Raw genomic sequence first — 14,041 nt, 5'->3', positions numbered from 1 at the left:
CTAGAGAAAAAAAAGTTTACACTTTGAAGATTTTTGCTGTCAAGTGTATGATCCAACCAGAAAAGAAATATTAACAGGTTAGAATAAGAGGCAGAAGTGTTCCTTGTGATCCAAAATAAGTTCATACGCTTTCCTACTAACACAGAAATTTAGCACAAGACACTCAGGCACCGTCATCTTGAAAGAATGATGAAAACAAAAGTTGATATTGCGAGAGGTCATACAATGCTAGAGAAGCAGCTGCAGAAATGTTTAGCTTGTCAATTCAGAAAAAAGAGGTTGGGAGGTGTTTCAACTAGATGTGAATTCAATCTTCCTAAATAGTCTAATGTAGGAGATATTATTTGAAGAGTAACCAAAGGAATTCAAGATAAAAGACGAAGAAAAGAAGTGTTTGATTGGTCAGTGAAATAGTGGAATGGAATCAACGATTACACAAGGAATCTCATTCCATCAAAACCATTCCTTCCCATCCCCCTTTCTTTTTTTTTTCATTCCATTCCTCTTCCACCCTACTCTCCCGACAACACCACCTAACAACCACCACCACTTGACCACCAACGTCACCACCTCTGACCGTCATTGTCGCCACCGACACCACTGTCATCGCTTGACCACCACCACCCTCATCATTGAAATTTTTAACTTTTTGTTGACATTGTTGACATTTTTTAGAGGAGTATTTTTTATCATTTCTGTTTTGCTACCAAACAGCACACTAATAATTCATTCTACTCCCTTAAGTTAACCAAACAAGACAAAAGAATGGTAATGATCCATTTCATTCCCCTGACCCATTCCTTCTTCTATTTCAATCCCCCCACCCCCCCCCCCCCACACCCCCAATTCCATTACCCCCCAACTACTTTCCCTTCTTACTTTCCTTCCAAAATGGACAGATTTTGATAGAGTAAAATCCCTTTTCAAACTCGAGAACACAAAATTAAATAGTATCTTTTTCTATCCCTCACTTTATTCTCTCTCCTTAATTTCCTTCTCTTTCGTTTATTGATCTCGCGGAGAGGGGATGGGGTTATGGTGGAGGAGGGTTAAGTGCCATGGGGTGATGTTGGGGAAGTGTAAGGACAAGTGTTGTTGATGGTTAGGGTGGTTTGGCGATAGCCTAGCAAGCAATGTAAAGCCGCTTAGCAAATAAATCAAGGTATCGATAGCCATGATGTAGAAGAATGTAGCCAAGAAAGACAAGTGAGGTTAACCGAAATCCAAAAAGAAGACTTGTTGGTCGATGTACAAGATGACATGCGGTCAACTGGGTTAACGGCAATATAAAATGTAAAATTCTAGAAGCGTAAAGGGACACCATATACAGCAAGAAGAGTGAGACGATTTCAACGACAAGGCTATGCATACGCTCGACAAAGCCATTTTGCTCATATGTGAATTATCCCGAGTGGAAATGATTTATTGGTCAAGTTAGAAAATTAATCAAACTTGAGCATTTTTAAGTTTAATATTAAACTGTTATTCTACCATGACGACGAAGGCTTTGAAGATGAAGAAGACGTCCGATTTGTTAACTAAAGTGTTAAATAGATTAGGTTTTAGTTATGCTTAGCCCATGTGCCCGTTATAGGTTTATTTAAGGCCTTTGGTTTCCTATATATCAAGGGTTCCCGGTTCCCTCAATTCTAATGATACAATTCATTGAAGATGTAGCCCATTACTTTTACATGGTATCTCGATATCGCTTGATGCAATCATACAAACCATAGTCGTTGCATTCTCGTTCTTTGTTCATCGCTCATGTCCTATTCGAAATCAGTACATCTTTTCATCTCACATCTGCAATCATTACCTCCAGCCATTTTCGATTTGCAAACCTAAGAATTCGCCATCCTTTCACCACCAGGCACGCCCCCACCCGTCATCACCACTCTACTGCAGTTGCCTCACTTGACAGAGCGTCAGCAACCTTTAGCCGTCGTATTTTGTTGGTTGACGGCGATTAAAACTATTTTGCGAATATTATGAAAACAAAAAAAAATTGTGTTGATGAAACTCACATAAAGCATATCTTAACCAAGATACACCTCAGAGTTGTCCAAACTTGCTAAATCAAGTGTGACATAATTGTTTGCTCCCGTTTCTGCAAGCCATGTAGCAACAGATGAAGAACGACTGTGTGTAAAGTTGTTTGTTGATCTAGCACTATAATGGAAGGCTCCATATTTGGGAATGAGATGGAACATTACCGATACCCCACCGGTAGCATGTGTCTTAAACGGCGTTTGGAATTGACACATGCCCAAATTAGCCACCTTCGCCACGAGAGTTCCTATGTCAACGGTATAGAGACAGTTGTTATTGGGTTAACGAGAAACTGTGACTGTTGTGTAAATAATAGAGAAGTTGGAGATGATGTGGATTCAAGATTGTTGGTGACCACTATAGTTGGTAAGGCGTGATTAATAAGCGCAGTAGAAGCATGTGGTTGTGGTAACTAAATGAAGTACGAAATTGGCATGCAAGGAAGAGAGACCACCGTATTCTTCACGTAGGTTCGATATGACAAGCATAACGAGATCATCTCTTACCGGTTCACCAATGTTGGCAAGGGCATATGCATACTCTTGAGCGCAACTAAGGTAAGCAGTTGGGGTTTTGTCACCTTTCATCTAAATTTTGAGTAGTTCTCTCTTTAGGGTGTATACTATGGAAGAGGTGTGAGGTGCATAGGCCCGTCCAACAAGGACAAGTACACGACCATGTTGGAAAGAAGTTTCTAAAATGATAAGAATTTATCAACATACGACCACGTAGAGCATTGGAAATCCGGTGTGGATAATTAGGGTTATACGGTGTTAGGTGTAGGGGGTATCGCTCCATCCATGTATTCAAATAAGTTTAAGGCATCAAGGAGTTGGATAGCCTTTCGGTAACCATGGTTGATACTTGATAGGGAATAGGATAAACGCAAACTTGTGAGCACTATGGGCGGTTTTCTTACTTGATGTAAATGCGGCATTTTAAGCCATGGTATTAAAAAAAGGTTTAAATGTTTTTTGATTTTTATTTTTTGTTCCTCTAGGCGATTCACCTGAAACATGTTGGTTTCGGTCAACTTGCGCCAACTAGAAGAATAGTGTAGGTTCTAACGACAAAAGTGCCGTCAAAAAAATAAGTTCGGCCATGATATGATACTCCGCCAAGTACTTCCGTTGCGCGTGAGATTGCAGAGGTCGACGATGTTTTGGTCGTAGGTTTGCCAACTAGGTGAGAACAAAATGCTCGTCTCTCTGTGGCATGATACGGCTTGTTGTGCGGATGCAGTTTCCTGTTGCAGTTGTTGTGGGCGTCAGCTAGTCTCTCTGTTATGGTGGTTGTGGGTGGCGGCTAAAGTTAACTTGACTCTGATACCAAGATAAACCAGGGATAGTTTGTATGTCGAATGTCGATTGTGTACCAAATAGTATTTTTTATCATTCATACTAAATACAATCGTTTGAGGATCCACATTCCAAATCCATCTAAACTAAACCAGCATTTTATTAGCTAAAATTACCAACATATATTCATCAGGTCTATGACATCAAATACACATAAGCCACATTCGAAAGTTTAAAACCATCATGTTCTCCATAAGACCTAAAAAGGAAGATTTCCATAGAAACTCACGGCTTCTTACAATGATTCTTGTTATCTCACAAGGATGTCATACTTTTCCATACTTATCAACATATCCCTGCAATCAAAATTACCTAACTGTCAATATTATCTAATATTTTTATACGCCCTAGGGTCACAGATAGTGAGAAAACGCACCTCAACAAGTTTCACAATTTTCGGTTGTGATGAGGTGAGATAGGCATCAATAGATTCTTGGATGAGTGGAACCTGCTCTGGTGGTAAACTGGCGAGAACCTTATCAACAGCCTTTTTAACCACCAGTTTATGAGCATCTTTGCTCAATTTACCATCACGCCATTTCGGTCTCACTAATTCTTTCACAAATTCTATCAAAGCAGCTCGAAAGTGTCTAAGGGATTTAGATTCTCTATTCATATCTCCTTCTGCGTCAAATTCTAGTTTATAATTATTAACTTCTCTTTTGGGCCTACCAAGAGAAGAGTAACCACTAGCATGTACTTCACTTGCTTGTATTATATCCCCAGTATGTTTTTTCGCTCTACTATCATTTTTTGAATTTTCCGGTTTTGGATCAGCAACTTCGTTACTATCCATATCCATATCAGTATCATTAGCATTCTCATTGTCATTTACGTGTCTGCCAACTGAGAATCTGTCAGATCCATACTCTGTTTTTAGTTTCTCTTGTAAAGGTGAATGCGTACCGGAAACTGATGGCACGCGATTTGAAGATGATAATTTGGCTAACTTCTCATCAACTTTTATCGGTTGCTCGATACTATCACGAAATGGATCATACTGGATATCTTGAGGATATATTCCTTGAGACAAAAGAAACGTTGACCTAAAAGGCTTTGATAGCTCCCAATCATAACTAGAAAACTTTGAATCAGACTTCCAAGATGGTGAGCTGAAAACAGTTGAAGTCTTGGGCCAAACAGGCCCGTGATAAGTTGAGTTATGATTGTGATTATGAAGCCCAAAGTGGTATCCTTTACCACCTAATTCTTCCATTTTTGGTGCAACAGAACCCCAATAGGCTTCAGGGCCTACAGCCTTAGCTTTCTGCGACACAGATGAACAGGCTATGAGAGTTGGTGCAGCTGCAGAAGTTGCCAGATCAGCTCTTCCTGTGCCTACATCCTGAGTTTGACTTTTCTGATGCCCGTTTCGTAGGTCAACGACATTTACAGGTGACTCTTTTACATGACGAAATTTACAGTAAGTCCCCTTAATGCACCAGCCTTTTGCAAAGAAATCACAAAGAGGAACCGGTGGTTTGTTTGCTTTGTTAACTTCCTTAACTTCCACCGCAAGTGACGAGCTTTGAGGTTTTATCATGGAAACATCAGCTTCCAATCTGAGAAAACCTAAAAGATATTAGTATCTGTTTCTAGACAAACTAAAGGCACTAAAAAGTCAACATATTTGTTGACTGATAGTCAAGATTTTCAAGTATCAAAACACGAGTGCACCTGGGCTCCTTTAGATCAGCAGCATTCACGTCCTTTGTGTTCAACTGTGTAGTTTGTTCCTCAGAAACTGGAACTTTGACAGATTCATCAACTGATTCTCCAAACGTCACTTGTTTACTGGGTTCGTTAATAGGATTAGTGGTCTCAGCAGTTATGATTCCGCCATCACATTGAGAAGCTTTCTCATCATCAGATGTGATTTTTTCCTTCCAAACTGATTCTCCAACTGTGACTTGTTTACTGGATTCGTTAATAGGATCCGTGGTCTCAGCAGTTGTGATTCCATCATCGCATTGAGAAGCTTTCTCATCGTCTTGCTCTTCATCAGATGTGATTTTTTCTTTCCGAACAGATTCTCCAACTGTGACTTGTTTACTGGGTTCGTTAATAGGATTGGTGGTCTCAGCGGTTACGATTCCACCATGGCATTGAGAAGCTTTCTCATCATCTTCCTCATCATCAGATGTGATTTTTTCTTTTCCTGCAAGGGTCCATAGTATATGTCTATTATCAGCAATCGGATTCCAAGTTCGTGATCCCGACCAACATTCCTAATTCCTAATAATAAAGTTAAGCCTAATAAAACAGCATATCTAAGACATGCATAAAAGGAACATTAATATTAATACTTATTATAGTTACAAAGTAAAGCCCATGACATAAGTTGCATCGGTGCGTCACTGCATCTTGCCGTATGCTCCCAGCCTAAACAGATCTAGTTGTCATCCTATAAAACTTACAATTCAACACCAATGGAACTTTTAATGACTTCCACAGAATATCCATCAATGTCTACAGCCTACACACTTGCTTAATTTGTATCTAAAATAGCACAGGACACAGTTCTTAATTCCTATGTCTTGATGTCGGCACATGTGTACACCACCTGATTTCTTAGCATTGTCAAAAGTTGCACTTCATTTAATTCAACTTAGTCAAAGAAATTCAGATACCAGTAAAATCACACACTGTTTAATCTCGTCTGTTAAAACAACTCATTAAAAAGCATAAACTAGCTACATATCAGCCTGTATATATATAGAATTGGTAATTCAAATCATCAAATAAATACCAAAAGTTAAAAAAAAAAAAATTCAAACAAAAATTAAGCAAGATTCAATGTTGGTTATCACCAACCAAATGGTTAAAACGAAAATCTGAAAAACTGAATCTTGCCTCTCCTCGCCAAAGTTATAAGAGCTCCTCGTCTTGCATCTACGTGTGGCGCTCGCTTGTGCGTTTACAGCTTGCTAAGAGTGGGATTTACTGGGTACGTTTGTTTCTGTTGTTTGTTTAGTAACTTTGTTGCATACAAGGACGTAACCCAAGTTTTCAATGATGTCAGGTTTTGTATGAATTCATTTAGGTATTTTGTAGCTTTATCAAATTAAATCCCATCATTTACTGATGCCAAATAATTGTACAATTTCATAACTATTAGTTACGTGTTCTCATTCATCGATTTTTAACATCGTTTATTTTGAATTGATGGTTTCCCCCTTAAACCCTGTAGTATATTTGTGTCATTTAATGTTTTGCTGGTTACTTCAGCTACTTCTAGCTAAGTCAGGTTTTGTAGAATTTCTTATACTTGTACAGTTGTACGTAGCTAGGCATAATTTTAGACACAACAACACATATCTGGTTGTTTTGATTAAGAGATAAGTGACTGTATAGCCACGATCCAGTTGAGCCATTACTTCTGTTGAACAGTATAATCATGTTTATAAAGCATTGTGTTTTGCTTCTTTCTTTTATTTCCTTCAGTTTTCTTCTTTGAGCATTAAAGCAGATTGGGTTTATAGTATGCACATGATTGATAACTGTTTCTTTGTTTCTTTACAAAGTTCCCTTGAAAAGAACCCTTTATAACTTCTTTACATTGTCTGTGTTACTTATTAGGGGTTATACATTTACTCATCTCTCTCAATTGGAAATTTGATTCTATATAATACACTATGTTTTCCTTGTGTGCAGTTCATGCCAAATCAGAAAGCTACACCATATTTTCACAGATGACTGTGAAATCAGCATTATGCATCCAATCTCCTAGATTTTGACACTTGCATTTCTTCCACTATCTAATGAAAAATAAGATAAGAAAAAATGATGGCCTATTAGTCACAACTACAGATATATTAAAGCCTTTCCATCGTTTGTAATTGCTTCACTTGAAATAGATACAAGCCCACCAAATAAACTAACAGTCACTTAGCTTCATACCTGATTCTAGAGCCACTTATGACCAATAAAAGAATTCCATGAAAAACCTACATATCTAGGGCCACTTAGCTTCATACATTCTGCAGGTTCTAGTAATCCTGACCACTAAGACAGTTAAAAAAGAACACTAAGTTCATTAGCCAACAACATTCCAACATATAGACATAATATAAGCTCAATTGAACATTCAAATAACATAAAAACTCTAGACCACAATATTATTGCAAATCCAAAAAAGAAAAGAGCTACACTTGAATTTCTTGATGCCAAATCTGGTACATCAAAAATATGATACATATTGTCTAACAAAATCAACATTTTACTTTTTTTCATAGAACTTTTAAGATCTTTTAAACTTGTTACACACTTGGCACTATTATCAATTTTTTCATATTTTTTTCATAGCTATTAAAACCCCTCGCTTCTTGCGCCTATGCCCAATTTTCAAGCGAGGCTCAATAAATGTGCTTCTAGTTCCCAGGCGATGCTCAATAAATGCGCTTCTACTTCCTAGGCGAGCACTTCGGCATTATCTACGACAGGAACATGAGAACATAAAAGCCAGCATTATCTACGACAGGAACATGAGAACATTTTGTTATTAAAGTTTCGAAATTACATTTCAATCATGACCAGTTTAGAACTTTTGGTACTATATTATAATTTAAATGTTATATAATAGCTTTTGTTTTTTTTTATTTGAAGAATAGTATTCTTTTTCATATATTATTCAAATGCGCTTTTTTTTGTCAAGCACTCGTTGTTTTAGCGCCTTGCGCCTAGGCCCCAGGCGAAGCCTTTGCGCCTTGAGTGAGCCTATCGCATTTGATACCTATGATATTATTTTCAAATTTTTCTAGTTTGCAGCATTTCCTGATTTGTCAGTTGACTATAACAAACTTACAACTACACATGCCCTAATTCATAAACAAATGAGCATTCAGCATCATCAATTACCATGTCATAAACCTAAAATGCTCTAATCACATAAACTAAACACACATTAACATGCATTATTCACAAAACATAATCCATATCCAATACCATAGCTCAATCAAATAATATAACATAACAGATTAGGTCAGATGCTCACCTTTTACATTTTCTAGGTTTTCGATTGACAGCGGCACATCCGGCTCGTGTTGTTCATCATCATCTTCTTCTACTTCTTCTTCTTCCTCTACCTCTTCTTCTACCTCTACTTCCACTTCTTCATACTCTTCTTCTTCTTCTTCGGATACTTCTTCTTCGACTTCTATCTCCTCTTCCACCTCGATTTCTTCGTACTCGTATTCCTCAGAGTCCGATGCCGTTGCCGATCGGTTGCCGGCCGGTGGAGAAGCTGCGGCGGAGCTAGGCATTGGAAGCGGTGGCCGTTGTGGTGGTGGTTGAGAGGGTTTGATTTGAGATTGAATGTGTAATTGTAACTAATAAATTCCCCCAAATCAGTTTGTTTCTGTGTTTGTTAAATATATAGGTTTTCAGATAAATGCGTTTATTTCGATTTATTATTTCTTAAGCTTGCGTTATGCAAACACGAGCGGGATTTGCAAAATCGGTACCGATAGATGAGCAATTTCGGTACCGATTTGGTACTGTTGGTATCAAGTTTTGAGTTTTGGGATCGGTACTTTACCTTCGGTACCGTTACTATCCCGGTACCGAACCGAATATTTCGGTACCGGTATCAAGAATTTACAATTTTCATGATCGATATTTTCAGTACCGAGCTCATCCCTAATCCAGACACCGCATGAGACCTATAGGAGTTGTATAAAACCTAAATTGTGTTAGTTTATGCCGGCATGTCTCTGTGTTTTGTTTATGGTGCCTCCTCGGCGTGGTTCGGCTGGACTACAACCCTGCTTATAAAAGGTATCTTTTTTTATTGTGATTGAATTTGTAACTAAATTCCCTTAAACATGTTTCTTCTATGTTTGTTATATAAAGGTTTTCAGCTAAATAAATATGTTTTAATGTGCATTTATTTTGATTACTATTATCTTATAAGGTCACGTGCAAACACTGCCTTGGTTATCCAGACACTGCTTGAGGCTTATATGAGTCGTATAAGATCTGAATTATGTCAGCTTGTGTCTTTGTGTTCTATTTCCGGTGCCCCGTATAAATCTATGCGACCAGTATAGAACTCGTATAGGCTGGAAAAATAATTGTTTTTTTTGTTCCTTATGTACACTTGTCAATCACAACACTATACGAGTCGTATAAACATGTATAGACACCTTGGAGGTGGTGTTTGTGTATAACATCCCTTGTCTTATTGTATTTAAAAAAATTTTAAAGGAGCCGAGCTCGATCTAGCTTGTTTAAGTTCGAGACTAGCTCGTCGTGGTTTGGATTGACTTGGCTCAATTACAACCCTGCTTATAAGAAGAAAAATAAATAAAACAACTACAAAGTATCGAGACAATAGTTAGGTAATAAATTGTTCAGTTTGTTTATGAGTATCATATGGGTCAGCTTTCGCACTGGTTTGTTCGATTTTGTTGATTTCCCATGGGTTTATTTATAGTTGGATTGACTCCAAGTCACAAGTTTGTGAACTTGAGAAACTAATATTGAAAAGTAGGTCATAGTTGGTTGTGTTTCCTAATTGAATTATAATTAAAATTTTGAAATGTATTGGCTAGCAACTTATGGTGAGTTTATATAAACCAACTTATTATCAGACATGATAGAACATAAGAGATGAAAATGAGTTATGGTTTCATAAGCAAGGTAAAACAGACATGAGTTATGTCATGTGATTTTGTTTTGGTGAGTCATATAAATTCGTTATTTAGCAAATATAATCTTATTTGACGAATATTTTCTTCAAAATAAATGGTGTTTTAAACAAGAATAAGATTGAATTAGTTGATAAAGAAATTTAAACACCAACGCTTAAAAAAACGCCCTATGTGAATACTAAATGATCCATTAATATTGCTTGCCTTGTGTAATGTTGTAACTTGTAACACATGTGGTCAATTTGACTTGAAGTTATAAGTGGGCCTAATTTAGACTGGGCTTATTAGTTATAAAGGGTTGTTTGGGCTTTCTAATAAAATCTAAACTGTTTTTATTTAACAAAACAATTTCTAGATTTTTTAATTTGTAAGTTAACTTATTAACTCGGTTCTAGTTTTTTGTGTATAAATGGGCCTCTGTTAATTCCAAAAAATAATTTACCTGACCCTTATTAACTTAATCATAATTTAAGAACTATTGGCACCTCCAAAATCTTTATATATTTGGTTCACAAGATAAATGCAGTTTTATATTTGGTTTTAAGATAGCTATAAAATATCTACACAAACATGTATACATAAAATTATAAAATATAAAATATGCACCCCATTTTCAAACCGTTTAATTATTGCTTCCACTTTGAAAACATTAAATCAAATGAAACTGGTCAACAGACAAGTTCATTTGTTGACTTTTTAAAAACATGTTTTGATGTAAAGAACCAAATAACATAAAATATAACTACACTTTACAACCTATAATAATAACCATATACACTTGCAATGCAAATATTAAACGTATCCCAAAAATGCACCTGCGCATAAAAATACCAATTAAATCTCATTAACATAGAGCTTCATGTCTCATACACTAAAAGCAAAATAAAAATAAAAATAAAAATAAAAATAAAAATATAATAATAATAATAATAATAATAATAAAAGGGCTACATTGCATCTCACATCCATTTTTTTATGTTAATGACAATGTTACTTCTAATGAGTAATAAGTAATGACAATGCATATATTAAATGCACCCAAAAATTGCACCTATGCATAAAAATACCAATAGGATTTCATATTAACAAAGATTTTCATGTTTCATACACTAAAAACAAAATATAAAAATAAAATAAAACAATAAAGACCTACATTGCATCTCACAACTTTTTTTTTCTAAACGACAAATGTTACTTCTGCTCTACTTTTCACCGATTCAAAACCGCAAATCTCAAAGCCACAACGGAGGAGGCTCATTCAAATCTATACCCAACCCACGTCTCACAATCCCAAAAAACCCCACCGTGGTCCCATCCAAGCCCCCTTCTTCCACCACCCTCCCACCGGGACCCCCACCGTTGTTCACCACACCAGTGTGGTGAACCAAAACATGTCTGGTGGGTGGTGGGGCCATCCACCTAATATGTTGGTGGTGGTGGTGCTGGTGGAGGTGTGGTGGAAGGTAGTTCAGGTCCAAAGTCAAAGACGGCGGGGACGGTGGAGGTGTTGGGAAGTTCGTCTTTGCCTTTGGACCCCTGAGCGACCGTGCGGCGCCGTCGTAGGCCAATGCGGCTTCCTCAGGTGTGTCGAATGTGCCTAGCCAGACTCGGGTTTTTTTCCATGGGTCGCGGATCTCGGCGGCGTAACGGCCCCATGGGCGCTTTCGTACGCCTCGGTAGTGTGAGTGGGATGGTGTTGACATGAAGGATGAAAGATGAGTTAAGGAGGGTTTTAGAGTGAGAGTTGGAGGGTGGTGTGAAGGAGAAGGGTGGTTAATATATAGGTGGTAAAATGGTGGGTGGGTTGGTGAGTATCATTGAGTAATAAGATTAATAAATGTATGAATGTATAATAACCAGTGTGTCACCCGGTGCGTTGCGCCGGACATGTTGGTAAAATCCGGACGTTAGTAAAACTCAAATATTTTCGGCCTCGGGCGTTGAGATAGCAAGTCAACGCGAATTTATTCGGTTTCGCTTACGTGTTTTATATATCGGAACTAAAACAAAAAAAAGTATAAAAGTTGAGGTTGACTCATAAATTGGTCATGAACGTTGTCAATCTTGGGCGTTGAGGTGACGAGTTTACGCAAATTCGGTTGGTCTCCGCCGTGTTTGTTACGATAATTAATACTAAATAAAAAAATTGGCATTTGGTCGTTTTCGTTACGTTCGTTGCAGTCCTGGAACTAAAACAATATATGGTGAGTCTACGCGAATTCGGTCGACAACCGTCACGTTTGTTACGATACCGGAATAAAACCAAAAAAACAAATTGGCATTCGATCGATTTACGTTAATTTTGTTATGTTACCAGAACTAAAAAACAAAAACATAAACAATAAAAAAGTTAGAGTGACCATTAAGGTGTCGCCAAGTAATACAATCAAACACTTACGACGCCAAAGTTTTCTTTTATATATATTAGTAAATAGTAATATTAACATGACATGTGACATGATATTTAGACACTTTATAAATTGTTTGTGATGGATTTGGGTTGGTTAACTCAAGGGATTAGTGTTTGGTCAAAATCATAATATCCCAATAAATTGTTAGCACACCAAAACACCATAGATTTTACTACAAAACAAAGTAATTGATTACCTATACGTCTATGCGTTATGTACATATTATATTGGTGATTGGGACCTTAGGTAAAAACTATTATTTATTGGGTCCAACAATTTTAGTACCTTTATGTTAAGTATTCTCATGTGCCACTCAAAAGGGCAATTTAGTACCTCAACTATCATTTTGCATTCTTCCTAACCTGAGTTTATAGTTTATACACATAGAGTTTGTGGTATCTTGGTACGATGAAGTCCTTCCCAAAACCTATTTTTGTAGCTTTAGCTTCTATACTAAGTAGCAAGTACATTCGTGTTGTATTTCATATACCATATAATTTAAGAAAAACCACCAACACTTAAAAGTTAAAACTAATTCTAAAACACTATAACATAAAGATATATGTGGTATGTACGTATTATAGATTAGGACACTAGGTTCAAAGGTAAGAATATTACTTATTGTGTTCAACTAGTTTGGTAGACGGTAAACAAAATGTTTCTACGATGCGGTTTATGTTTTTATTATAATTTCTTTTTCTTTTACCCATAAAATTATAAGAAATGAATATACGGAGTAATGGTAACACAAAATTTGATCAGACGATCAACTTTTTCTTTTAAATTATATGCTTTAAGATGGTATAAGAAATATACACAAGAAACTAGTGATTCGTTGTTTCAAAGGTTGAACTGGCATGACATGTCAGACACGACAATATACGATTACTTGTGGTGCTAGACACAGACTTATTTATAAACAAGTTAACTTGACACGATAATAATACATGTGTATTAAAACAAAAATTATCAATAGTTCATTAATGTTTTAATTAACACACAAATACATAATCCTTAACATGATAATTGACATGTTTTAAAAAAAGAAATGTATGAAAACCTTCATGAATCTTGTAAAACAAGTTAATTTATTTAGACGTTTAGAACCCAATATCATATATTTATAACAAATATCTAATATCTAATAAATTATATATTGCATCATGAATGAGCTATTATTAAATATAATAATGAAAACATTTTTTTACCTGTTTCACACTTACAAGTTTCACCCGTCACAGGAAAAGGGTAGCTTCAAAATGTAACACTGGTCAAAGACAAGCTCCATCAGTGTCTCCGGACTTTGTTTCATTGCCAACGTCAGTCAAGTACATCTTTAAAATTCAAACAATATGAGTTTACAAATAATTATAGTATTATGCAAAAATCAATGAAATCAATGTTTATGGGTATAACAAAGGGTGTCAGAAATTAAGTAATTAAAAACATTAGATAAAGATGTTCTTTACGTCACTTTGAAATTACATTTACTGTTGAAATTTAGTTTACTGATGTATGGATCAGTCTGTATCGGTATGTTTTAAGTTAAAACCGAATAAAAAATTAAATTGAT

At 36.3% G+C, this 14,041-nt stretch overlaps 1 protein-coding gene and 1 pseudogene across 1 annotated transcript; both read right to left on the bottom strand.

The window, feature by feature from the left end:
• Positions 1-3,090: 3,090 nt before the first annotated feature.
• On the bottom strand, positions 3,091-8,709 carry LOC143621169 (uncharacterized). Its single transcript, XM_077092677.1, has 4 exons — positions 8,401-8,709; positions 5,085-5,565; positions 3,784-4,969; positions 3,091-3,703 (listed from the first exon to the last, which is right to left on the bottom strand). Exons 1-4 carry the CDS (start codon positions 8,666-8,668, stop codon positions 3,674-3,676), a joined length of 1,965 nt encoding a protein of 654 aa, XP_076948792.1. The 5' UTR covers positions 8,669-8,709; the 3' UTR covers positions 3,091-3,673.
• A 2,528-nt stretch (positions 8,710-11,237) lies between these two features.
• On the bottom strand, positions 11,238-11,814 carry LOC143621091 (ethylene-responsive transcription factor 12 pseudogene; annotated as a pseudogene).
• Between the last annotated feature and the right edge of the window lie 2,227 nt (positions 11,815-14,041).

This window comes from Bidens hawaiensis, unplaced genomic scaffold (genome assembly GCF_021521415.1).
Source record: "Bidens hawaiensis isolate Kalapana, Puna unplaced genomic scaffold, B.hawaiensis_p1.1 tig00002772_1, whole genome shotgun sequence".
Lineage (NCBI taxonomy): Eukaryota > Viridiplantae > Streptophyta > Magnoliopsida > Asterales > Asteraceae > Bidens > Bidens hawaiensis.
The sequence above is the reverse complement of the archived record's forward strand: the minus strand, read 5'-3'. Positions and strand labels throughout refer to the sequence as shown.

What these genes read in the sequence shown, in the direction of transcription:
- LOC143621169 (XM_077092677.1), bottom strand. Translation starts at nt 8,668, where the DNA reads ATGCCTAGCTCCGCCGCAGCTTCTCCACCGGCCGGCAACCGATCGGCA. An exon ending in AAACCTAGAAAATGTAAAAG is followed by an intron (nt 5,566 to 8,400) that starts GTGAGCATCTGA and finishes GGACCCTTGCAG; the next exon opens with GAAAAGAAAAAATCACATCT. An exon ending in AAATTGTGAAACTTGTTGAG is followed by an intron (nt 3,704 to 3,783) that starts GTGCGTTTTCTC and finishes TTTTGATTGCAG; the next exon opens with GGATATGTTGATAAGTATGG.